The 27,573-nt window shown below is 41.4% G+C and overlaps 2 protein-coding genes and 4 non-coding genes across 7 annotated transcripts in view; 1 reads left to right on the plus strand and 5 right to left on the minus strand.

Annotated features, from left to right (window-relative positions):
• Positions 1 to 1,192, plus strand: part of LOC101854117 (DNA topoisomerase 3-beta-1) — a gene marked incomplete in the record, with an annotated part of 36,759 nt that extends 35,567 nt beyond the window's left edge. The window contains 1 exon segment of the mRNA XM_035972177.1: positions 340 to 1,192. Within this exon segment, the coding sequence (XP_035828070.1) occupies positions 340 to 567 (228 nt within the window).
• Positions 1,193 to 6,898: 5,706 nt separating this feature from the next.
• LOC101854527 (60S ribosomal protein L12) lies at positions 6,899 to 27,233 on the minus strand. 2 transcript variants are annotated; one of them, XM_035972175.1, is made up of 5 exons: positions 27,191 to 27,233; positions 12,486 to 12,559; positions 11,566 to 11,746; positions 9,595 to 9,702; positions 6,899 to 7,028 (listed from the first exon to the last, which is right to left on the minus strand). In XM_035972175.1, the coding sequence occupies exons 1-5, from the start codon at positions 27,219 to 27,221 to the stop codon at positions 6,931 to 6,933; spliced, it is 492 nt and encodes a 163-aa protein (XP_035828068.1). In that variant the 5' UTR covers positions 27,222 to 27,233; the 3' UTR covers positions 6,899 to 6,930. The 2 variants fall into 2 exon arrangements, with proteins under 2 accessions (XP_035828068.1, XP_005107462.1); XM_005107405.3 differs by lacking the exon at positions 27,191 to 27,233 and adding an exon at positions 21,886 to 22,061.
• On the minus strand, positions 12,689 to 12,780 carry LOC118478485. Its single transcript, XR_004859077.1, has one exon. It is a non-coding gene; the product is annotated as a small nucleolar SNORD12/SNORD106 (small nucleolar RNA).
• On the minus strand, positions 13,308 to 13,399 carry LOC118478484. The gene has a single exon (XR_004859076.1). It is a non-coding gene; the product is annotated as a small nucleolar SNORD12/SNORD106 (small nucleolar RNA).
• Positions 13,993 to 14,083, minus strand: LOC118478482. Its single transcript, XR_004859074.1, has one exon. It is a non-coding gene; the product is annotated as a small nucleolar SNORD12/SNORD106 (small nucleolar RNA).
• Positions 15,252 to 15,343, minus strand: LOC118478483. Its single transcript, XR_004859075.1, has one exon. It is a non-coding gene; the product is annotated as a small nucleolar SNORD12/SNORD106 (small nucleolar RNA).
• Positions 27,234 to 27,573: the final 340 nt, after the last annotated feature.

The raw sequence follows: 27,573 nt of genomic DNA on the forward strand, positions 1-27,573 counted from the left end.
CTACACAGCAACACACCTTTTTGGTATAAAATCGAGATGACACAGGCATGTGCTTTTGAACGAATCAGTCTTTTTTTTTTACACAGCTCGTAATATACAGACATTTCAGGCACTACTTGTGACTTCTATTTATACATTACTTGCTCAGTGCCTGTAATTATCTACACTACACAAAACCTTGTGTTTGCTATAAAGAACACTCGGATTCAACGAGATTTTAGGTCAGGCCCAGCGACCTCGTTGAATCCGAGTTCCACTTTAATGTTGATCGGGGCGTTAAATTTAAATTTAAAGAGTTATATTCCATACACTTACTTTTTCTGATTTGTTCAACAGGAGGACAAAAGCCCATTACCGGACGGAACCGCAGAGCACAGTGGCTGTGTGTTTTGCGACCCTGTGTTCAAGCCCCTAATGGAGAAACACCATGCAGCTGCCATGAGAAGGGGCCCTGGTGGGAGGTCTTCCCGCGGTGGGCGTGGGAGAGGGGGGCGTGGCAGGGGGAGAGGAAGAGGAAGGCCAAAACCAAAAGACAAGATGGCACAGCTGGCAGCGTACTTTGTCTAGGAGGGATGGTGGTTTTGTCTCATTTAGTTTAACTCGCTACCTTAGAATTACAAAGTTCTATCTGCTTAGTACTTAGTTTTGAGAAATTTGATGTTAAAACTTTTGAATTTCACATGTCAAGCTTTTTCTAATGCAATTCTTTGAATATCTTTATAACAACTCCAAATAATCATATGATTTCCCATAGAGCAGATAGGACACTTGGTGTCTTGTTTGAATAAAGAGAAGAAGCACATCGACACTATAATGGTCATTTAGTGCTGGGAAAAAGTAAGACAGACAAATGAACAGAGGGAAAGTAAAGAAATAGGACCTACCGGTGGTGCCCTCCAACCAATCGTTCATTTGGTGTCTGACCTCATGGTCTTAATTCAAAACAGTCAAAAATGTTAAATAGAACTTTGTACGGTAGCGAACTGTCCGTATCAGTCATCATCATCGACGGCTGGGGTTGGAGGAATAGAGGGTGGTCTGAAGGACAGTGTATGTTACTCGATTTAGGAAATATAGATATTTTTTTCTTTTTGGTCTACTTCAAGGATGTATGACAGTTATAATTATTCTTGCACCCTACATCATGTATTTACTCTAGTCTATTAAAATAAAATAAACTAAAAAAGCAAAAGATACAAGAAGAGTTATACTATTCTTGTATGTTTAATAGCTGATATAAAAAAGAATGTTGCACCATTTAATTTTAAAAAATAAATTTTTGGCCTCTCGTGTAAAATAAACTGTCTCAGTTTCCACCACTGTGTGCATACAAACATGAGTGACAAGTTGGTACAGACATGAGTGACAAGTTGGTTGCCCTGAAAGGATTACTTTGAATTAAATGTAATGTTAGCAGTTTTAGTGTTCCGTATATAATTACATGTACCTTCAGATAGCTTTGTTATAGTTCAAGTAATAAAAACTTGGTCATAATTTGTTTTGTGTTTGTATGTTTAAACAGGAATGTTAATCCCCCCCACATACACACAGGCCTACTACTAGTACTACACACGCACACATACAGGAATCAGAGCACAGAACCTTTGCCCCCACAAATCTTTTACTTTGTACAAAATACAACCAGTAACAGATACCGGTAACTCAAAACATATACATTGTAGAGGATTAGCAAAGTATTGTACAACAAGCTATCCATGAGTTTGAGTTAAATCTGTGTTTGTTCTAGTTATCTGTGCCCAACTGTATGAGGGAAATTGGAGTAGAAATGCATGTGCCTTGTTTATTTTGTACTCCCCACTGACTCAAAATCAAAATAATCCAAGCATGGATAGGCCACATCACTTCACAAATGCATTTCAATTCAAGAAAGGATTGACTTGTACTTAAACCATTCTTCTTACTTATACTATCTTACTTGCGAAGTAAAACTGACCAAATCAAACCTGTGCTCTGAACTAATGTGAATACAAAATTTACAACCAATTAGTGTCTCGCTCGCTCGTATAACTGACCATAATATGCACTTTTGAGCGCTGTAAAACTTTTATCAAACTGAAACAGAATTGATGCACCCAGGTGACTTGGTTGCCTCATCTAAGGGACTGAGAAAGGGAACCTCATGAGTGTCTTGGAAAGGGAGACCTTGCTGAACTGCGATGCAGATGTTCAGAATCAGATGACCTTTTTTCAAATTATTTATATAAATTACATACGGGCATAAACAATTTTTATGTAGTGTTTTTACACCCCCATCCACACAATTTAAATCATGTAGGAGGCTGACATATCTGGGTCAACTCAGACTGAGAGGAATGCATCACAACACCCACCCCATCCCCCAGTAGCTAGACTTATGCCTGTAACGGGAACATGACTGAATGAAAAGTAGGCACTGGGCGCTTGATCTGCTACAGATCTAAACATAGTATAGCACGGATAGCTCAAATGCGTCGGACCAGCTTTGGTAGTACGAGGGATATAATCTTACAAAGAAAAGAAAAAAGGGGACCGCATGCGCAGTTCGGCGGATGCGTGATTTTTTACCTCCCGTGTTACACTGTGTTCCTTTTCCTGACTGTGGCAACTGTAGACTATACTACAATACAAATATGTATTAGCATTACTTAATAATTACTATCACGAATAGTTGTAATTGTGATACATATAATTTTATTTCACGATCTGGTTATGCATCTCTAATGCAATTCAAATGATCTCTAGTCAACGTCCCGAGACCAATTAGATCTAGGTACTAGAACTAGAACAAGAAGGAAAAAACAAGGATGAGGAGCAAATATCGCTGGAAAAGATTGGAAATCTGTTTCCCACGAGGGTTTGGAGAATTCGGCCTATATTTCAAGAATTTGCCCGATATTGAAAATGCTATAATTTTTAGGCTGTGGTCAATATTTTATTTTCAACTGACAATTATACAATTGCCTGAAGTAACTTCAAAGGAACTGAGCCACATCAAACTGTCGGCAAAATATCTGGTGTTGCCAGATATCACAATAATACAACCCTGATGACCTGATCAAAAGACAGGTGGGCACTCGTCAGGCTTTTGTCTTTTGAGGACTCGCGCTCAAGTGTTCGTGAAAGATCTGCAGAGTCTGAGGCAGCCTGGGGATTATCGGGTAATTTTAAATAAAACCCAAAGTCCGTCTGCAAGGTCCTGCCCTAGGCTGTCATAGATAAACTAATAAAGCCTACTCTAAGCGAATAAAATAAATGGTGGGTGTGGAAAAGAGGTCCAAAATCAATAAAACGGGGGGTTGGGACAAGTGGTGCGAAATTAATAAAGGGTGGGGGGGGGGCACATTCAATCTCATACCCCGGTACTACTAGCAGTCAGGAACAAATTTGTTTATTTCTCCTTCAGTGAATAAAAGAAGAGATCATGAAATTTTAGTGACTTTAGTAAGTTACTGTGACAACTTTTCAGGAACAATCCAGTTTCATTTTAAAAAATATAAACCTATGTACAAAAGTTTTAAACATTTTTAATGCACAGAAAATTGGTTGCTTTTACTTTTAAGCAACAGGAGGCTATCTCGAAAAACGCTGTTTTGAGAAAATCAAAGGTAAAGTTTATGCCCCTTGGCCTTGTTCATTTTCATTGAAAGACAAGGAGAGTTTTCTCTATACCGGTAACCAAACAAATACATGTACATGCACACCAATGAAACCAAACTTCACCTCTAAAGGTAGGGCAATGCCCACTTTTGGTGTAGGTCAAGATTTCCGGAAACCCCCAAAATCTGGGATAGCCCCAAGGAGTTTACAGTAGTTCTAAGCTCCTTGGATGGATAGTCCGCTTGTCCGTTATCGGTAGTAATACTAATAGGCTACTACTAATACCAGGCGTGGTTCGTCCATAGACATTTAGAGCACGGCCGTGCAGTGCCGCCCAAAAATGTTTAATGTTCTATTACGTAAAACACCCACAATAATGAAATAAAAGAAGCCAGAAACAAACAATAGCAAGATGTATCAAAACAAGGTCCTCACTGGCGCCATAAATAACTGTCATTTCTGTGTCTATAGCGCCGTAAATATTACTATGCCATGCCAAAGTCCATGTTCTTTAGCTCAACAGTTTTTTAATAGGATATTCAACAGTTTAACCTGACCTATAAATTCGCTCTTGGGGATAACCCAAGCAATGACGACACTCGTAGCGAGATTGGCGGTACATTAATATGGCACATCTCAAATGTGCTCCTGCCGAAGAGTGCCAAAACATAGCCCACAGTGTCAGTAGGCAGTCTAAAAATAAACGAGAAAGACCGTACGCTATTCTTTGCCAATATTATGTGAGCCCCGGAGCAATCCGGCGGAGTGCTCAAGTGAATTGTGATTGGTTCATTTTCTGTCTTGCCACTATTTTAAGTGACTGTGACAGTGAACCTGAGGGAGGTGAACGTGACCGTCCTATGAATTGTGCCTTTGAAATGTTTTGTAGTGGAACAGTGAAAGTTATTACTTGAGTGTTCAGTTCCAATACAGGATGAACGAAATCGATGTTTAGCTAACAAACAAATTTAATACTAGAAATCAAAGCGACAAGTAAAAAGAATGAAAGTAAAAACAAGAGGTCCTCCCACACCAACCCAAAGACTCTAAAATTATACACCGTCTCATTTATTAGGCCTATCTTCAGCATGCGATAGCTTAATTGTGCACGTCCACTTTTTAGCCCCACAAGCCGCCCCTGGCTAATTTTATTCCCCAGTCAGCTCGGGGAAGGACGAAAGAAGAAGGAAGAAAGACGATAGAAGACAGACGCTACACCAAAGCAAGTGTCGCCCATGTACAATGAGCGTAAATGTCCATGGGCGACAAATCGCCAGTGAAGGCCTGAAGGGGTTGCACCTCCTGCTGGCGGAGCAGTGGGTCTATTTCCCCCCGACCCATCCAAGTTCTCGTTGAATCAGAGTTCCACAACAAGATTCAACGAGGTCGCCAGGCCTGACCTAAAATCTCGTTGAATCCGAGTGCTCGTTATTATAGTATAGTATAAATAATATAAGGTTTTGTGTAGATAATTACAGGCACTAAGCAAGTAATGTGTAAAGCGAAGTAACAAATAGTGCCTGAAATGCCTGCATATTATGATGTGTAAAAACAAAGACCTATTCGCTCAAGTGCACATCTGTGTCATCTCGATTGCCAAAAAGTTGTGTTGCTGTGTAGAGTCTAGCATACGGCAACTTTTGATTCCATAGACCAGCGCACAATTCATTACGTAGATCTACCGTCTATGTCAAGACTAGCTTATCAATTATCATTGTAATTATAATGATCAGTTGCCGAGGGGAAAATAAAGACTGACGTGTTTGCATTTGCGACGTTCAATGCCCGGACCACTGGTGCCCCCCCCCCCCCCTCCCGACACGCACACAGCCACACGTGTGCAGGTCGCCCATCCGACCCCGACACAAGCTAGAGTAGACAAGTGCGCGTGCCAACAACGCATGTGTTGGTATGAAAAAAGGCCGCAAGCAATTGGCTAAGTGAATAAACATACACCATGCAGGAGCAATGGAAGGTTTCCGGGAATAAATAAAGTTCGTTCTGGGAGAAAAATGAGCGAAGCCACGTCGGCGGGGCTGTTCATCATGGAAGCGACCTTGTTGAATCCGAGCTCGCTAATTTAAGTGCTCGTTGAATCCGGGTTATTTTTATTGATTTTAAAGAAGAAAAAAAAACGTGGAAATCTTATCTATCTCCTCTCGTTGAATCAGAGTTCCACTGTACAACTTTTTGGCAAACAATCGAGATGACAGGCGTGCATTTGAACCAATTGGTCTTTTTTTTTGCACAGCTCATAATATGCAGGAATTTCAGGCACCACTTGTTACTTCCCTTTATACATTACTTGCTCAAAGCCTGTAATTATCTACACAAAACCTCATATTTGCTATAAACGAACACGACTCGCATTCAACGAGATTTTAGGTCAGGCCCGGCGACCTCGTTGAATCAGAGTTCCACTGTGCCAGGAGTAGCACCAATTACAGTAGAATGGCTATTGCGGGACTTTGGGTTGCAGAACAAAAATCCTGCTGCAGGCAAGTTCCCAGAATAGGAATGCAAAGGGGAATTACCGAAAAACCACACACTACACGCTCACTCTCCTCTTCCTTTACAGTCTTTTTGGCCTAGCCTAAGGCTATGGTACATCACTTTTGGAGAGGCTCAACATGTTTCTCCGCACCATCTCTCTCAGCCGCCAGCCAACTCACTCATCACTGGACTGGCCAATCACAACGCCACACCGCTGACTGCCCTGCTCGTTTGGAGCCAACCTATAGCCCCCCACCCGTAACTGAGCTTGCTCGATCTCTCCCACTGTGTCCAAGTTTGGGCCTTTCCTTGCCCCACTAAACCCGAGCAGAGTTAATTGAGTTTACATAGACAAAAAAAGTGATTCCGGAAAGGTCCCGCTGCAGCAGGTGCCGCTTTAGTCATGTTCTACTGTAAATCCTTCTAAATGAAATATAAACTAACAACTGTGCGGTGATATCTCATTTAAAAAATAAGGTAATGTAAGTGGTTTAGTTTAGTTTTAGTAGAGGGTTTTACAGAACTCGCAACTGCAAAAGGTCATATGAGCGCCAGAAGATTAGAGGTGCTACAAGAGAGTAACAAACATAAAAAAGAAGAAGGGGGAGATAAGGACGATAGATGTTTGATAGGAAAGAAAAAGCAAACCACACCAGAGCACCCGCCAACCACCCACTGTAAATTTTAAGTTGTTGGACCTCCGAAAATCAATGTACATAGACTAGAATAGGACGAAAACGAGATTCATCACTTACAGGCCCGTATCCCCATTGTTTCAAAAACAAAAAACAAACACACAAAACAAAAATTTGGTTTTTCTTCATTTATTTACTCAGAAATTCATTCCTCTGGAATTTCAATATCACCACTGTCAATCTTTTCGATGACTGTGTGAGGGGCCATTTTGTCAATAGTGCAACCAATGGACTGAGCAGTTCCTGTGGATGAACAACAAAAGTCCAATATTAAAAAACTATCCAATCATTCAAACAAATTACATAATCAACAACACTGACCAAAAATACCTCAAACTTGCAGGGACAGTGCTTCCACCAGCTGAAACTGAAAAGTAAGGAAAATTCTGCCGGGGGTCTGGGGGCCGCAGCAGGGTACAGGGACAGCGTCCCGGTAGGGGATAAGGGGGCCGAAGAAATAGAAATTTAGTGCTTTTAGAGGGCTGAAAATGGCATTTGGGAGCCTGTTTGAAGAGATTGCCTACAAACCATAACATTTTTTCACCAACAATTTATCTTGTTTGATTTCTTCACCTACATATCCTCGCATTGCTGGCAATGTTTAAAAGCAGGTTCCCCTTCCATTGCTACTATAATTCAATTAATTTGTCATCACACCACTGATAGAAGGCAAACCTGGGAATAATGAATAGATATGTACCTTCACAATACAGTTACCCGGCATATACCCTAATTTTCCTTAAATTTCAAGTCCGAATGTCGCACGTCACAACCTCGGAATACCACTTTGAATTATTCTTGATGTCAGTAGTTTTATGCTGGGTTTAGCATAAATTTCTTTCATCGCGGCCTTTATCCTGTTCCTGTGCTGTAGAATCTTCGTATTGATCATTTCTCTAGATCTAGACAAATTTGTTAAAAAGTTTCTTTCTGACAGTTATTTTCTATCTAAGATCACAAGTCAATTTACTAGATCAACGTGCAGATTTTCCAGCCGCGGCAACAATCCGAAGATAGACGGAATGAGTGAATGATAGAAAGGAGGAAATTGGCACAAAAAGTCTGCCATATTTTGATTAATCCACAGGTAAAAATGTACTGCCGACCAACCCGCAATGAATGCATAATGTGGCATAGCGGAATAATAGCCGATTGCAGGAAATGCGCTATCTGGCAGGTTTCTATAACTTTTAACTTGTTGCCGAGGGAATTACTGTAAATATCTGTAACATACTAGTACTAGACGATACGAAGGCGATTACGGATCTTTTGCTACGGAATTTCGGTAGCCCTACGCTGTCGCAGCTTTATACAGAGGGAGTTGATAATGATGGAGGAAGAAGTACGGAAATGGCAGAAAGTATGGATTTCCGTAAAAATACGGAAAAGTGGAAGCACTGCAGGGAATACTCTTAACACACTTGAGTCTGGGGTATTTGAGAAAACACAAGCACTGGAGCCTTTTTTTGTGTGTAGATTATCAAAAATGCACCCCCCAAAAAACAAAACAAAAATACCCCCCAAAAAAACACCCTAGTCTCAGAAGGCTAGGTGTAGATCTTTCCAACTAGAAGATCAGGGGTGTGGTTGAAAGACAGCAGTCAGAAGGAGCCATGGAGAAGAAGTGGAAAGGCTGCAGAAAGAGTCAGGAGCCCAGGGGGGGGGGCCCAAAAAGTGGAGATGAAAGCAGACGACAATATTGCTGGAGAGCAGGAAAGATGGAGATAGAAGACAATTTTAGAGAAGAAAATTTGTTCAGTTGCTACCCGGATTCGAACCTGGGACCTTTGAATGAGAGGAGAACACTTTAACCTCTAGGCCACGAGAGCCCCCACAAAGAAATTTATTAGAAATTGTATTATGATCTTTCAAAAATGGGCCCAATTTGACCATGCGCAGAAACTTTTTTATAGGCACTTATCCAAGCTGAAGGGGAGTAAATTTATAGAAAAAAGCTCGATTTAGGTGAAATTGAAAACAAAATCAACAAAGTACATATCCAAGTTTTCTAAAGCAGAAAATTATTTCTGAGTGAAAATTTTAAAAGACCAGGGTTCAATGCAATGGAATGTAACAAGGTGCACAGCTTTGATGTCTCCTTTCTATTGTGCGTTTTGTCTTGCCAGGCTGACTTGCACGAGATCTAATGCCTTATTTAGTTGTACTTTGCCACCTTAATCTACTCCTGTTCCTGTACTGAAGGATTAGGATCAACGAAATTTTTTTCTTCTGTTTACGTCGCAGGTCTAACTCTAGTACTAGACCTAGGTCTAAGTTTGCCCGTCAGCTCCCCTATGTGCAATTGCCAGTACTAGTGCTTGGTCCCTTGTTTCACATTCTAAACGTTTATTCTCAGCTAATCCACTACTAATTGTAAACTCTGAATTTACAGAGTTGCAGCTTTCAATATCTTCTAGTGCTTTTGTCTCGCCATAATGAACTCCAACTCCATGACCACAGTGGCGGGAGGAAAACATTGCGGACCTGTTGATATGAGCGTGCAAAATCATCTGCTGCGCAAAAAACTACTTTTTGTAAACAAGACTAGATCTGAAAGGAAATTTCGAACAAATTAAACTTGCAGAGGCGTTTGCCGCCACTTGCGCAGTGAATTAGAAGCAATGTAATGTTTTTAATATAAACCTGAAAAGGGGAGCGGGAAAAGACTTGTGTCATCAGGGTTTTACTGTAGTTTGTTCAGGACAAAAGAGTTTGCCTCTTTTATGGCAGTCATTCAACGTATTCTCCACAGCTGCAAACATTACACATCTAACACTGTGCTATAGAAAGAAAATGACAATATACTAACCAAGAACTTCTTTGCAGGTGCCACCCAAGACTTTAGCCATACTGCGAGGACGCATCTGTCTGGCAATCTTGATGATGTCGTCAAGGGTGATGTTTCCACTGTGTTTCACTGTAGAGTAGTAAGACAAGAACATGTAATGTCAAAAAAAATTTTTTTTAAATGACCCCTTGAACCAAAGAGCTCACAGACTGCCGATACCCCCACTGTATCAGTAGGCCTAGACATAGAATCGCAAAACCCCAACTCCTCTCGATTTGTTTTTATACTATTTGCAGACTCAACAAGGCACACCAATATCAGATCGTCACAAAATTGACAAAAAATGCTTAGATCGACATTACATTGAAGTTATCAAAAAAAAGACAAAACGTCATAAGTTGCATAGCTGCCATTCAGGAATTTCAAAAAAGGAGGAAATTCACGCAAAGGCGTACGCGCTCTCTCCGAAGGCATGAGTAAAACCAACATGATGCTCGAAGTCTATAATTCATGTTGTTCACTTTCACTTTCAACTTGTGCAACGATGTAGAGCAGTGTTGGATTAAGTAGGCAACACCTTTAATACTGTACAAGATTTCCTTACGGCACAAAACACAAAGTGCAGCACCCGGCTTGTTCAATTTTCTAATGAACTGTTGGAAGTCGCACACCGTCTGCTTCTTTCTCAATCCAGCTCCAGTTCTATTTATTTTTGCATTCTGCTTCAATTTCTATCGTATTTCTGCTGTTTTCAATGACAACTAGGCGCGCCATCGTCTCGATTGACACTGTCACACCATAATGAACGTGAAATTTCAGCACCAGGCACAGAACGGAAATAGGAAGCTACGGGGGGACATGCGCAAGCCGCGTTTTCGTCTCACTCCTGGTTCAGTGTTTTCTGCAGGTAAAAAAAGGTATCACAATTTGCTACCGAGAGTGGTCCCAGTGGAGGAAGGAGGAAAGAAGCGGGAAATGCTAGATGAAGCAGAGTTTGCACTATTTAGCAGAAAAGAGACAAGTCAGCTATGAAATTTAGAAACAGAACTAAAATCAAATGAGAGATCACTCTGTTTTTGTAGAGGTTGTACGGTGCTCGCAACTGCATAAGGTCATATGAGCCCCAGAAGATTAGAGGTGTTACAAGAGAGTAACAAACATAAAAAAAGAAGGGGAGATACGGACGATAGATGTTTATAGGAAAGAAGTAGCAAACCATACCAGAGCACCCGCCAACCACCCACGAGGGGTCACTCTCCCACAATGATAGAAGCATGCTGCTGAAGAAGATGATACAACCTTTCAACATAATACTCATAAGAAAACCAAGTGAGGACCCAGTAGAAATGTTCCAACCAGCTGTTATTGAATTAAATTTGATAAAAAGGAAAGGAAAAACCAACCCCCACCTCCCCTAGCCAACAAATAAGAACAAGACTAGATCTAGATCACATTCAGCACCCAAGAGAGTAAACCGCCAATTTATTTCTTAGCTAAAGCCGTCACCCACCGGTCAACCTGCATAAAGTGGAAAAGAGAGGCAAAACCGAAACTGCTGTTCACCCAACCCTCATCATAACAGCTGCCTCGCATAGACAACAAGACCGCCGGCTTCTCTAACAAATGAGAACTGGTGGAAAATTGCCCAAGCTGAAATTGTACCAACACAACATCACGCCAGCAGACAACCCAAGTCCATCCTGTCTAGTCTGCAAAGGAGAAGATGAGACTATGGACAATGTATTCCTGAAGTGTCCTGCCAACTATTGTGTCAAAACATCTGCTGGGACATTTCAGTGACCCACAATCAGAACTATTCAAGAACCCTCAGGCGTGTTGTCAACATTGCTGACTACTTATGACGTCACAGTACCAGAAGGAAAAGAGAGAAAAAGAGCAAACAAAGGCAGTAACCCCTACCTCCCCATCATGAATTACAAATAAAATTTCAATGGAAGAAGATAGTTGTAGTACAACAGCCAGATGACTCACCGTGCTTGACCTTCTTTCTGTCACGGGGAGGTTCCTTCAGAGCTCTGATGATCAAGGCAGCAGCACTAGGGACAACCTCTACCTTGGCCTGTCTGTTCTGCACAATGAGTTTCACTGTGATCTTCAGACCTTTCCAGTCAGCTGTGCCCTTCTGGATGTCATCACCAATTTTCTTGGGGGACTGAAAGCAAAGCCAAGTATTTTCTTTCACTTTGCAATGTGAAGATAACTTTGTAATTAATAACTAAACATCTTTTTCATTTTCCAAAATTTTACCTCAGGCTCCTGGGGTGTGTGTGTGTGTGTGTGTGTGTGTGTGTGTGTGTGTGTGTGTGTGTGTGTGTGTGTGTGTGTGTGTGTGTGTGTGTGTGTGTGTATTTTACGCACACACACATTAAGCGTATTTGGACACTCTAGCTTTCCAGCAGGGCCCAATTCAGCACGACCTTGTTTGGCTTAAGCATGCTGAGCATCTCAGGCTCCTGTACTTCTACAGCTCAAGTGTGTGTTCATCAGTCTGCTTGTGTGCGTGGCCTACTTCGTACCATCCCCATTGGTTTAAAACCAAGGTATACGTCTTGTTCAAAACATGTAAAGTTGGTAGCTCTTGATATTTGTTCCATGAAATTTCAACAAATTGACCCACTTAAGACATAGGAACTCGAAAGGAACAAGACTTACACTGTTCAATGAAAAATTAAAGATTGTGTCAAAACTGGTAGTATTCCTAACTAGGTAGGCCTACAACTTTGTGTGCCACTTGTCCCCATCAGGAAACTAAGCTCAGAAGAAGTATTTCAGGAAGGAGGAGAAACAATCAGAGTGGGTTGAGCTCAATGATTCAGAACTTTGAAATGGACCATACATGATGACTTTCATAACTGACCAAATTGTTCTTAGACATCTTAATTTCCACTTACCAGACCAAGAGGGCCAATTTTGGGGGCAAGTGAAGATGTAGCAGGCACTTCACCACCTACAGCTCTGCAGTAAACTGAAATATAAAATAAAATTTACACAATCAGCAAATTTTCCATTATGAAGATGCAACAGAAAGTGCATTGATTTGACTGAAACAACCCTCTAAAATTAACTAATTTTGTGTAAAGCTTGCAACAAGAATCACCTCAGCTCAGATCAAAATGGCTTGAAACAGCAATGACATCTTCATTTGTCGATAAGATGGGGAAAAAAATAGTCATCACAGCCAAGGCAAAACTTTCTCACCACAACTTTCACTATGTACTACTTCCAACAACAAAAAATTCCTGTAATAAAAAAGATTTGGTAAAAAAAACAACCTAAAAACAATTTCCTTTTTCATAGCCTGCTTTTGACTATCAGTTCAGAACAGGACAATGGGCTGACAAATGCACAAGTATACGAGAAATTGAGGACTGTCTAGTCTGATTAACCCATAGAACATTGCACCTATAAATATAAACACAGAAAATTATAAGGAATGCCAATCTCAGAGGTGTCACACTACGTGAACTAGAGCCGCTTATTGAACATTTTTTTAACTTGGAAGCTCTTCAGAGACCCTTGCATTTGTAAAGATATTTGGCATCACCATAAAGTTAAGAATGGGGACAAAGATTATCAGTGAAATAAATACACAGAACTTCACTAACTGGAAAAAAACCCTAATCCAAATTGTTTCAAACCTGGACCTCAAATGTGGGAAACAAAATAGATCCAACCAAATATTCAGGGTATTTCACTAGACCTTGGAAAAGATTCACCTCAACTCAGATTAAAATGGCTTGAAACAGCAGCAGCATCTTCATTTGTCGATAAGATGGGGAAAAAAATAGTCATCATAGTCGAGGTGCAATAGATATTTTTTAAGCTGCAGCGTACACTAGTCCCCACAAACTTAGTAAAGAGAAAAATAACACAGTAATTTTAGTAAGTCAGACAGCGCTGGGGAAAAAAACAAAACAAAGGGAAACTAGAAGTTGGACATACCATTGGTTCCCTCCAATCAACCACTACACTTCTTAATTTTACAAAACCTAACATGGATAAAAAGCGCACAATGTAAACATCCCAAATAATCATGATTCTCAAGTGTTTTGATGCTGTGGCTTTATTTCAACCACCTGACCCACCTCCATCCCAACATGACAGTACTAAAATTAAATTAAATTGGTACTGTCAAAAGATGTATTATTACTGAGCAACAATGACAGTCCATGGGACTTAATATCACCAGAACATTCAGAAATTGTGTTACGTCACAAAAAAACACAGGACAGCCTACCCAGCAAACTGAGACATATGGTCTTCTGGGCTTCAGAGCAGTGCTACAAGGTTTTTGTTTTATAATTCCAAACTGAACTTTTTCAAAGGCACTGTATACACTGCCACATAAATGTTATCCCCTGCGGTTTTTTCACAATATTAGCCTTTCACAAGAAGAATCACCTTGACTCAGACAAGAATGGCTTGAACAGCAATAATATCGTCATTTGTCGATAAGATGGGGAAAAAAATAGTCATCACAGTCAAGGCGAAATTGGGGACTTCATTTTTGTGTGTGTGTGTGTGCTACTGCTAGTATTCAAGTAAAAAACTAAGGACAATTATCACAATAGAAGCATTGTAAGGATAAGTCAGTACACGTATACAGCAGACTACTGTATGGACCCTAAAATCAACCATGAACTCCATGGCTGCAAAAACTACCTGATGACACATGGACCACCCACCTTCCAAAGTAAACAATACAAAATAAATTTACATTTAAAAATCCGAAGTGACTATTTCTCCGAATGTTCAGGAAATTAAACTTGAACTTCTCCTAACGGTTTCTGTTCTCAAGATTTTTTCGTTATTTGCATAGATGTACACGAGATTTAGGCGTCATCTTTCATTCTGCCATTTCTGCGAGGACTGGGAGGAAGCATTTTTAGAGCTAGAGATTCATAAACGTCTGAATATTCAGATACTTCCTTCAGTTGTGGTTGGGGCAACGTTCTCGGACTAGATCTAAACTTTATTTGAAAATACCTTCAAAAGGTACGGCGAGAAAACAAGACTGATCAACCTTGACAGTAACGTTTTGCATTTAGTCACTTGAAAAATACTAAAATCCTTCATGTAAAAAAAAAATCCCTATAGCCCCCACCCCCCCCAGGCCACTTCATTCGCAATTATCAACAAATCCCGAGAACAGAAACCATCCAGAGAAATAGAGCCGGCCTTTAAAATCTGGCTAAATGTACACAACTTTAAAAGTGGTACTCACACAAAATATAAGTTTTTTAAAAGATTTCAATCTCAAGCATTTCCTGCTGTTATGGCAGGGTAAACAATGTCTCACTTCTAAATGGGTATTTCTTTCATTTTACATGCATTATATGAAAAATCAGAATCAGCATTACTTCAATGGCTTTTTATTTCCATTATCACTATCAGCATCCATAATAAAAGCCTATTCAACACATTCACCAGCCGTGAAGGTTCACTTTGCCATCCTTGTCACACATCTATTCAAACCAACTGACAAACTCAAACGTGTCCCAAAAAAGGTTTAAGCTTAGAGTGTATTTAAGTTAAAGAGTGCTCTCCTCATCTTATTTATGCAAAAGAAATTGCTGATATAGAATGTAACGTCTATTGAAAGATCACTTCAAACAGCCAGTGTGCACGGGGCTGACGGGGACAAATAGTAAGAATATCACCTCGGCTCAGACTAAAATGGCTTGAAACAGCATTGGTATCTTCATTTGTCGATAAGATGGGGAAAAAAATAGTCATCATAGGCGAGGTGAAATGTTTTATTTCTAGTTTCAGTGCTTCCAACAGCTGGAGCTGAAAAATGAGGAAAATTCTGGGAGATAGTGTAGGGGCTGAACGGCAAACCTAGCTTAATTGCCAAAACATCAAATTATGGTGAAATATGGGGGGCGGGGGGCATTTTTATAAGTATAAGGCAGGCGCTATTTGCAACGCCGCGTTCCAAATAGCTCCCGTGCTATTTAAAAAGCCACATTCTGAATAGCTCCCATGCTATTTGAAACGCCAGTACATGTACTAGAATCTAGATCTAGTGACCATCGTTCCTACATGATAATATTATAGTTCTGCCTGAATTGTGGAAGCTTTCTCGGTTTCTTAATAAACCTCCTAGGATTTGACTCCTTTTTTTATGACGTCTTCTAGATCTACCTAACAATGTTATCTTTAAGTTAGGACTAGAGAACGTATACAAGCTGTCTACGTTCGCTAGGCCTAGATCTAAGTCTTATGTTCAGTGCTTCCTAGCGCGGCATCGAATCCCGGTCCCGGAAGGTGTTTTTTCCTTCTTCTGAGCCTTAAATTTTTTAAAAATAATTTTAAATTAGACTCACAGACCAAGGAAAGCCACTATTGAACTTTTTGTTTGTTTTAGTAGAGGTTTTACGGCGCTCGCAACTGCATGAGGTCATATGAGCGCCAGAAGATTAGAGATGTTACAAGAGAGTAACAATCATAAAAAAGGAGGGGGAGATAAGGATGATAGATGTCTGATAGGAAAGAAGAAGCAAACAACACCAGAGCACCCGCCAACAACCTACTTATTGAACCAAGCCTAAATTGGTAAAAGGAAACGAAGTGACTATTCGGACTATGAATATGAAAATTTTTTATTCGGACTCTGATTCTTGTCCAGCATGACATCACTTCCGACTTCCGATGACTTGTGACTCCGGCTTCCTGTCCTGCTTCACTCGTGACTCACCTCAGGCTGGGTAGAGACCGCGATCACTTCGGGCAAAATGGCGTTTTGTGCAGGAGCCGAGTTTTTATCTTATGATGAATTTGAGGCCAGCCTGAAAAGTTATAGGGCTTCTAATAACTGTTTATTTGTCCCCCGGCAATCGATCATTATTACAATAATAAGCTGGTCGTGACGTGGATCTATGTAATTAATTGTGCGCTGGTCTATGGAATCAAAAGTTGGCGTATGCTCAGCTCTACACAGCAACACAACTTTTTCTTGGTAAACAATCGAGATGACACAGGCTTATGTATTTGAACGAATCGGTCTTTATTTTTTACACAGCTCATAACATGCAGGTGCCAGGTGGTCTGCTTGTCTTCAATTTTACCTTTTTCTACAACAAAGAAAGTGAGAAACATGGAGGGAAGGGGCGCGCGTATCAATGAGGCAGCGGGCATCGGATCGGCAGATAAGGTGTGGGGGAAACTAAAAAATGGCGGAAAATTGGAAGCACTGAACGTTAGATCTATAGAACGAAGACACTTCCTTTTTTCCGGACCGAGTCCGAATATGAAATTTTTTTATTCGGGCTCGAGTCCGAATAAAGACGGCCAAAAGGAAAAGTATAGGCTATACTAGGCCTAAGGCCTACTTTGTTACACTTTGTACAAAGCTCCTCCTGGAGGACAAAACCAGAATAGGCATGCTTCACCCCTACAAAGCAACAAGTTATAGATCTAGATTTAATTATGGGGAATGTTTGTTGGTCAGTCGAGAAGAGGACCAAAAAAAAAAAAACCTTCCTGGACCGGAATTGAACCATCGCTCATAAAATAATGGTTTGGCTTCAAACACAGATGCACTGTCCCTTCGACCATCAGAACTTTCGTCAAAGAAAGGTAGACTAAGCTTCATATAGCCTAGGCTAACACACTGCGTTTTATTTGGCACTGGCGCTAATGGCAACGCGGCGTTGCAAATAGCCACTTCCCTTTTTTTTAAGTCAAGGGGGCATGCCCCTGAAACCCCCCATGTCAAATATTACTAAGCTTATGCTATTAGTCCTATTGTAATGGTTAGTATAAAAATACCCGTACATCTCGAGCTAACAATTTGCGTTGGATTTAAGTCTAAATTCATGTAAAGAAGAATAAAATTAAGAAAAGTGCTTTAGAACATCTGAGAGTGAAACGGGTACATGAGTAAAATAATACGAAGTTAAAGTAGGGGACTGGTATGTGGCTAGAAAAATATTTTCAAAAATTTTCTATTTTCTTCATTCAATTAATATGCACTAAGTCTATTACTATAGTATGAGTAGATTACAGTAACCAATACAGCTGTCACCTCAATTCAGACAATTATGGCTTGAACAGCAATAACATCTTCATTTTTCGATAAGATGGGGAAAAAATAGTCATCATGTTGAGGCAGAACTGACCGTACAAATTTGGTCAATGAAACAGCTTGAAACACTAAATGATTGACCCTCATCCTGCGGGAGCCGGGTTTATGTCGCCCGATAAGCCTATTTCGGCACCTCCCCTACGTTCTGGTCCCGAATCAGTGTAGCCCCTGGCTCAGCGCACGCGCATCCTCTGTGCATCATTCGGGTCCCGAGTCGGATCCCCATTCACGCAGGTCAAGTGTGTGTGCGTCAGTCTGCTTGAGTTTGTGTGCGTTTGTGGCCTTCTAGAACCGACTGCGTTGGTTCGTAATCGAGGCATACGTCTCATTCAAAACATGCCAAGTTGGTAGCTCTAGATGTTCGTCCAATGAAATTATAGAAGAAATTGACCCACTTAAATATGAGGAGCTCAAAGGATAGTCAGGAAACAGGACTTCCATTTTTCTATACAAAATATTTCAAATGAGCTTGGTTTTGTATGAAATGATACTGATACAAAAAAAGCTTGTTTGATAGTTTTGAATACCATTGTGCAGGTACAAAGAACAATTTGAGTGTAAAACATTTGGAAATTGACCTAAATTATCCCCTTTCGAACCTCAGGTCATTCATAACAACAAGAGCGTCCAGAAAGGTTATTCGAATGGACGTAACTACTCGTAATGTCTTATCAGCTTGTGAGAAACACTAAATGATTGACCCTCATCCTGCGGGAGCCGGGTTTATGTCGCCCGATAAGCCTATTTCGGCACCTCCCCTACACACTCCCCCGGTATTCATGGCAAAAACAAACGTTTCCCGGCGCACGCGCTGTACACCAACAGTACACACTGAGTGACCCCGCCGGCCTGCCCGGCACGTCCGACGTAATCGGTTGCTGATAAGATACGCATCTGGGCACAGACGCAGGATAAGAGTTAAGGAGACTGTCAAGTCAAAAGGGTGAACAGACATTCACCTGACTGCCACTTACTACCCACACCTCTCAATTATACCCAGATGTTTCACAACGCGATGGAATCAGGCGCTCATCAATTTTTGGCCATGCGGAGGTATTGGTATCACCATTAAGTTTGTTCATTTGCCTTACTTTCGATGAAAGAATTACCTACTTATCTTGAAGTTACATGAGATATTTGTGATTGAACGAATGATCATTTACTTGATCATTTACTGTCTTTCTAGTCAAATAAAGCGGGTTTAGACTATGTATTGATAGAATCTAGTTATAGGCCTAATCCTTTGTTGTTCTGAAACTTTGATTTTCATTTTTCTGTCACTGCTTTGAGCTCAGATTGCTGTTTCCCTGTCTTCCTTTCCTGTGTAGTATTTCAGATTTTGCAACTGTTATTCAGTTTTGACGTCACTAGACTAATAATTTTCTTAATGTGTCTAAAATTTTGGTCAGATCGTAGAAATCGAGAGAGGCCAAGGTCAAATTGCCTGTCCGCTTCACACCAGGTGATAGCGCACGCTCATTGGAGTTCGAGTCCGAATAGCAAGGGGAAGCTATGCAGACTTGAGTCCGAATTGCCACGGCCTTTGTATCATAAAATCCCCCGACGACAGTTATGTAACCTCACACTCACATAAGTCACTTAGAAGCAGAGACCGAATAGATAAAACCCATTTTCATGCCAAATAGGGGCCTAGACAAAAAAATCAAATCAGACTAGAGTCCGAAGAGAGCTGGCCTTTTTTTCTTACTCAACTTCCATTTTTGTTACTGATAGGGTAAATTTACTCGGCTGCAATTGACACTACCAAAAAAAAAACCCAAAAAAACGAAGTGGCTATTCGGACTCGAGTTCGAACAGCCATGGGAGGCTACCGCTTGTACCATAAGCGAAGTCTTATACTCGAGTCCGATTAGTCTCCCATTGCTATTCGGACTTTGAACTACTGGTAGGCTATTTTATTACACTGCATTTCACGGTTAAGGGATCAAAACATAAAATTCATAATCAGTCCTTATAAGACAGCAGCACCCCCCCCCCCCCCCCCACTCTCTCTTACTTTTTCTTCACCCCTTTATTTTTGCAATAAATCTAGATCTAAATTCCCTCCCATACAGTTGCCCACTGCCCGGCCCTACTATTATATTATCCTTTGAAAAGAAAGGACCACAGTTCGCATTGGGTCACCACGGTCGGCGTCCATTTGTTGTAAGTTCCTTGGCCAGATTGTAGAAACTGAGGAAGGCCAAGGTCGAATTGCTTGTCTGCTTCACATCCGGTACACCCAGTGATTGCGCATGCGCATTGGAGTTGAGTCCGAATAGGCCTAGCCACGGAATTCAGACGAGTACGAATAGCTGCGGCCCCCAAAAAAATTTTGGGTAATTTTTACTTTCACTCCCGCACACAGATGCACTGTTTCAGGGGTCAGACTGCTGTACTGTTTGCTGCAGATCACACATAAAGCCACTAAAACTGTCGCAAATCAATTATTTTCAAGACAATTTCAAATCTAACTGTAAAATATCAAATTATGGGTAAAAACAGGGGGGGGCATGCCCCCCTGTAGCCCCCCAGATTTTCTTTCACCCCGGTGGGGCAGGCCCCCCTGGAACCCCCCGATTGGTCCAAAGCATGTCTATCTCAGTTAAAAACAATCAAATATTTCAAAAAAACTATTAATTTGCGACGGAAATGAAGTTGATATTCGTGTTCAGCGCATCAATATTTAGTAGAAAATAGACAACTGGTAGCTGAGTGTGAGACGGGAGGGAAAGTAAAAAAATACCCTAAATTACACTCTAAACGGGAGGACTTCCGTAACGAGGGACCACTATGGAACGGAGCAGAATTGAGGGCTAGGGGTAGGGTTAGGGTTAGGCCTCTTCTTTAGGCCACCTCTATTCTCACCCGGAGTGAGAATAGTGCAGGCGAGTCTTGTGGCTATTCTCACCCGGTGCGCGTTCACCAAATTTTGCGTTCACCCTAAACCACAGAATTCTACACTGTGATAACAGAAAAATTGTAGAATTCTGTGCCGTGAACAAACGTTCCATTACAACTGTAGCCTACAAAAAGCTTACAATTTTGTCTGTGGGCAGTGGAGAGAGAGAGAGAGAGAGAAAGAGAGAGAGGAGTAGCGCGAGAATTTCCGGGCAAAACAAAATGGCGACCAGCGTAGTTCGGCTCGATTCGAAAAGTTAAATAGCCGTGCCGTAGCATCTTTGTAGACAACCAAATTAATTTACTTTTGTGTTTTAACATCATTTTTAACTTTGTTTTGGTCAATTTGATCGTCCACACCGATAGACTATTCAGAAAGAGACAGAGAGAGAGAGAAGAGGGGAGGAGTTGATCTTGCGAGAACTTCCGGGCGGGTGAGAATAGCCACTTTCTCTTCTTTGTTTGGTCGCTCGTTACGGAAGTCCTTCCCTCTAGACGACAACAAAACATAACAAAACTCAGGGGGTAAGATCTATAGAATGCGCATCAAAACGGATCAACAAAAAGCGCAGCGCGATCCACAGAAGGCGCAACACTTTATCAACTTTATGGATTGTCGCGCGTTTCCTTGATTAACCAAAAAATGCAAATCTTATGGAACAAGGGTTGGAAGTCGGAACGGACGTTATGTTGGACTCAATTCCAAGTATGAATAAAAAGTTTTCTCTAGTATTCGGACTCTAGTCCGAATAGTCACTTCATAACTCTTGTCCTGCGTCTGTGCTGAGATGCGACTTTATCAGCAACCAATTACAATGGACGTTCCGGGCAGGCCGCTGGGGTCACTCAGTGTGTATTGTTGGTGAACAGCCAGCGCGCCTGGAAACGTGTGTTTTCGCCATGAAGCCTACACTTATACCGCGGGAGTGTGTTAAAAGAGACGGGACCGCACTGTGTAAGTAGTACCGAAAATAGCGCTCCATCCTGACTTTTAGAATTTAGTCTAATTTAGAGCTTTCCTGTATTCTAGATATCTAATCTGGAAGCAGTGGTTTCAGGGACAATGATGAGAAATGGTGGAACATAGTTATACAAACGTAGGTATGAGTAGATCTAGATCTAGATCTAGACTAGGAACAAACCTGTGACAACCAAATAAAAACGCTTCACAAATAAATGAGTAATAAATAGCATCTTACCATCGCCATCAAGGCACGGAGAATCAACACCGCTATTTGCCTTCGGCAAACGAGTGCATTACGAAGGGTTTATAGAATCAAATATGGGGATAAGATGTCTACCTGTAAAAACAGCATTCGGATCGAATTTGGGAGGCATGTTTGGCCACTAAGTCGACGTGTAGTGTTGGATGAGTCAAGATTGACACGACCAAAGACTGATGCACCACACCGTCTTGGAAAGGGAAAACGGAAAGGATCAGTTTTGAGGCGGAAGCGGAAAAGGTGGCTTATGTCTATTGAGATTGCTGAGACTGCGCGTCTCTTCATATTCTAAATACACGTAGACTTAGCTCATTCTATTATAATAACACCATACAAGTTTGTTGTTGTTGTTTTTTGTTATGGTTTTGTTTTAGTTGTTTGTTTGTTTTTTGTTGTTTTTGTTATTTTCAAGAGAAGTCGATTGAAATGTGGCATTTAACTCATGGACAGAGAGAAAAACAAATAGCCTAGAGAAATGCTCCAAATGGGAGAACGTGAGAAAGACTTAGAAAGATCCGTAATCAGAACCATCAGAAAAGGACAACTGAGATTCTTTGCCCACGTGAACAGATCAGATGGACTAAAGAAACGACTGCTGTGTAGAAAGATGGAGGGAAAGAAGAGCAGAAGAAGACAAAGAACAACATACACAGATGGCCTGAGCAATTCTGCAACAATTAGAAGAAGAAAAAGAAAATAATGTTTATACATGGGCCTATATTTACTTTTAGCTGCAATATATATATATATATATATATATATATATATATATCGAACCTGTGTGAAACGGAATCGCAAGCGGAGCCAGAAAAAGGTTCCGTCTCAGACATTTTCCGTCTTGTACAGGGGATTTCATAGGCCCAGCCGGTGGGATCAAGGGTCGCTTGTCCTGTCGGCAAGTAGTGGTCAAAACCTCACACCTCTCAACTGCTGCAGCTATCATCTCTGGTGAGCATCAATTACCACTATATCTAGTGCTTGCATTTCATAGGACCACTGACCTATTATAAGCAGAAACGTTTGAACACCTCCTTCACTTCCATCCTTAGCCCCACCCATCGGTGTAACAATAACAGTCAAACGAATTACACACCTCTGGCTTTTGGCTGCCCAGAAAAGTTTCCGTAGGCCTAGTGACACGCTACTCGAGCACTTTCACAGGCACTCGTGAGATTTCACACCACACCACCCTGACCAGCTGAGTGTCTAGCTCAGGGCTCATATAGATGGGGTAGGTACTAGGCTTAGGCTCTCAGAAAGCCTAGGGTAGGTAACATCCCCCAAATTCCACCCCTACTCCCCTTCCTCGGCATACCCGGCGGCATGGCGTGAAGTTTAGAGGCGGCGGAACCAGCTTGCAAGTTTTTTGTTTCAAATCAGGGCTAATAATTAGCGGCCTAGCAGTTTCCGTCTAATTAGGGAGAGAACATAGAGAATGCCGATTTCGGAGACTGACTCAGTAAGTAGGCTACCGATAGGTATAAAAATTCCCTTATGATTTCCAACTTGCCCCAGAGCTGGCAGACCGCAGGCGGCTTTAAACACCGATCGGCGCTGTCGGCTTTATCAGAATCCAAACTATAAATTCTTAGGCCTACTTTACTTTACTTTTATCCGCCGCTTATACCCTTTTGGGTGTCGCGGGAACAAAGAGACGTCTTCCTGTCGCCAGCCGGAGAGCTTGGGTCAGGGGGATGCCGTGGGTGGTTAATGTTTCCCTAACTCCATCCATCCAGGTCTGTCTCGGTCGCCCTCTAGCCTTGTTGCCATCGAATTATTTTTTTTTTATGTAGGCACGTTGTGCTGGATGGTGTGTTGGTAATCGTAGGAGATGTCCGAACCATTTGATTATTTGGTGTTGGATGAAATTCATGACATCATTTGAGTCCACCATTTCTCGGAATACTGAGTTTCTAATTTTGTCTCGCCTGGTCTTGTTTACTGCTTTTCTAAGGCATCGCATTTCACATTTTGTAATTATTTGCTCTAAAGTCTAGTTCGTGGTCCGTGTTTGGCATAAGAGAGTGTTGAAATGGATATGGTGTTGATCATTTTGAGTTTTATTAGCATGGGGATGTTACGATGTTTCAGTCGTGGAGTAAGCTGGTAACTTACATTATTGGCCTTTTGTACATGTGTTTCAATTTCTCTGTTTAGTCGCCCATCCTCTGTGAAGATACTTCCGAGGTACTTAAATTCTTGGACCTGTCTGAGACTGTTGTTGTTGATGTGTATCCTGAGTGGTTCTGGCTTTCTGTTTACTTTCATTGTCTCTGTTTTGTTGATGTTGATTTTTATGTCGTAGTTGTTACATTGTACCTTCTTCGTTTAATGTGGTGGTGTGGTGTTGGAGACTTTGTTCATCTTTGAACTATACATTCTTATTACACCGAAAAACTGGGAAGGGCGTTTCGCTGTCAACCCACGACCTCAATGCTTTCTTGTCGTATATCCATTTTTTAACAGTGAAAATGTGACTTCTTCTTAAGCTCACTCTTTGTTGTGAACAGTTTTCACTGTCATTAAAAAATGTATATATATATACGACAAGAAAGCACTGAAGTCGCCAACTGCCAATGCCGTCTCGCCGTCGCCGACTCGGGTTCAGCGGTTTGCGTGACGTCACCCGACTGGACTGGGGATACTTTTAAATGGCTGTTTCAGAGCTGGTGCTTCACGGTAGACAAAAACTAATTACCTTTCTGAAATCAGCGCCGTCAAATTAGGGTGGCAAGCGAGCAGAATTACATTTAAGCAATATTTTAGGAAATTCGTGGGTCCCCCCCCCCCCCCCCCCAAATAAATGCTTCATAAATACCAGCAGTTGTGTTGTAGTATAATTTTTTCTTAGATCTAGATCTAGGCCTTAGGCGCCATCTATGTGGAGTCAAGAAAACATCCACTGGCGCCTGTCAGCATCGATCTTGCAGCCGCTTTCGGTGCTCTCTGTGTTATCTCCCTTGTACTACTTGTAGGGCGAAAACACAGAGAAAGCCGATTTCGGAGACTGATTCAGTAAGCGCCTATAGGTATAAAAAATTCCCTTATGATTTCAAACTTGTTTTTGTTTTTTTCAACTTGCCCCACATAGATCTAGAGCTGGCAGACTAGAGGCGGCTTTATGCACCGATCGGCATTGTCGGCTTTTTATTGAAATCCAAACTACATTCTAATTACGCCGAAAAACTGGGAAGGGCGCCTCGCTGTCAACCCACGACCCCAATGCTTTCTTGTCGTATCTCCTTTTTTTAACAGTGAAAATGTGACTTCTTTTTAAGCTGACTCTTTGTTATGAACGGTTTTCCCTGTTATTAAAAATGGAGATACGACAAGGAAGCACTGAGGTCGCGAACTCTCTATGCCGTCTTGCCGTCGCCAACTCGGGTTCAGCGGTTTGCGTGACGTCACCCGACTGGACTGGGGACAATTTTAAAATGTCATTTCAGAGCTGGTGCTTCACGGGCCTAGCCTAGACAAAAACTACATGTAATTACATTTTTTAAATCAGCGTCGTCAAATTAGGGTGGTAATCGAGCAGAATTAGCCTACATATTAAGCAATATTTTAGGAAATTCGTGTGGGTTTTTTTCCCCAAATAAAATGCCATAATTTAATACCAGCTGTGTTGTGGTGCAATTTTTTTCTTAGATCCAGATCTAGGCCCTCTCTGTGTGGAGTCAAGCAGACAATACTGGCGCCTGTCAGCGTCGATCTTCAGCCGCTTAAGTTTCGGCGTTCTCTATGTTTTCGCCCGTTGCCTCTTATTGCAAGTTCAATGTTCGGCAAAATCAAAGACGTTGAGAAGTTCACACCTGGGCGTGATCTCTTTGTCGTAAAATCATTGCGTCTGGAGCAAACCTGTACCTCGCATCGAGATTTAGAGCGGACATGTGATGGCATGCATGAGCGTCATCATCATCATCAATGCCTTTCACCCCTGGCAGGGTATAGGCCACATACAAGCTCCTTCCATTTATCTCTGTCCTGAGCCATCCTTCCAAGCTCGTTCCAAGTGAGCTTCATTTCTCTCATGTCCCTTTCCACGCATCTCCTCCATGTTTCCCGTGGCCTGCCCCTGCGTCGTGCTCCCTGTGGGTTCCACTGCAGTGACTGTCTTGTGATGTTTCCGCTGGGCTTTCTTAAGGTGTGTCCCATCCATCGCCACTTTCTTAGTCCTATTTCTACTTCTATATCCTTTTGTCCTGTCCTTTCCCACAGCTCTTCATTTCTAATTCTATCCAGCCACTTAATTCTTAGAATACTCCTCATAATCTGTTGATGAAAGTCTGGACCTAATTGTTCAGTAGGCCTACTGTCTTCGTTGTCTATCAAGTTTCGCAGCCGTAGAGAGACTTGACGTTGGAGTTACAAAGTCGAATCTTCGTGCGCAGTGAGATGTTATGCATGAGCGTGGATGACCTTATATTTGAAGGGTTTTTTGTTCAGTAATGTACGATCTGCAAAGCAGCGTTTTTAGCCCCTTCACACTTCAGAGGGAGAATAATTTATCTTAGGGATGACTCTTGTGTAGTAAAATTTGTTGTTGCTTTGTTTGGTTTATTTTTTAATAGCGGAATCCTAAGTGAACCGGAATTATAAATTGTGGGATTGTAGGTGAAAAGTACAACAGATTTAAACTGAGTATAGTTCTACCAAACAAAACTCACACTCTTATCCACCCACCCTATCCCCCCCCCCTCATCTGATATGGTTTGGTGTTTCTTTAACCAAGAAGATATTCATCATTATGGTTGTTTGGTATTGATTTCATATCTTAATGGAGCCTCTCGATATCTACATAATTTAGAGTACCCTTACTGTAATTAGGAGATGAATGGGCCTATCAAAAACATAAAATAAGTCTGACTTACTGATTGAACTCGAATACCCTTAGGTGTGTATGATTAGTAAATAATATATGAAAACAAGATATACATATATAGAAACCTAGACACTAGACTTTGTCCTGTCAAAATAAGGTCATTCGCATAGCATCTAATTTGTACTCACAATGGAAAGCAATATATATAAGACATACTTTAATTAAAATGTATATATAAATATATACATGACACACACCCACGTACACACACACACACACACACACACACACACACACACACACACACACACACACATATATATATATATATATATATATATATATATATATATATATATATATATATATATATATCTCGGTCTTTCTGCTGGGGTGTTGTAATCTCTTTTGGCCCGGGTTGGCCTGGGAAGGTAGGCCTACTAGCGCCGGAGCCACGCCTCTTATAATTTATGTTAGAATCTAAATTGTGTCTCTGGGGTCTGCCATGGCGGCATAAAAACACTTTCATTCAATTTTTTTTTTTAACGGAAAAAGACTTACCTTTGAAAACTTCTGTCCTCTGCAGCATCATAAATATCGGTTCTTACCCTTGAACACAACACAGGTGGAAGGCATTTTTACTAATTGACTTGCCTAATCCCAAGGACCTCATGATAAAACCTTCTTTCTTATATCTCTCTAGATTTCAGTGGGTGAATCGGGCAGCACGCTGCGCAGGTACGCCATAGTTCCGCTTTGAGAGAGGGCTCCTATCAGTCAGGCTTACGATGCCGCCCACAGAGCATCCTCCATTACTGTAACGCATTGGCTACGTTCACGGCCGTCAAGCTTGGTTTAGACGGAGCGTCCACTGTCGGTTTGTTGTTGTTATCGATCCAGATCCCCACTGTCGGTTTAAGTAAGCCAGTTATTAGTCAGTGACG

Source organism: Aplysia californica, unplaced genomic scaffold, assembly GCF_000002075.1.
Source record: "Aplysia californica isolate F4 #8 unplaced genomic scaffold, AplCal3.0 scaffold00601, whole genome shotgun sequence".
NCBI lineage: Eukaryota > Metazoa > Mollusca > Gastropoda > Aplysiida > Aplysiidae > Aplysia > Aplysia californica.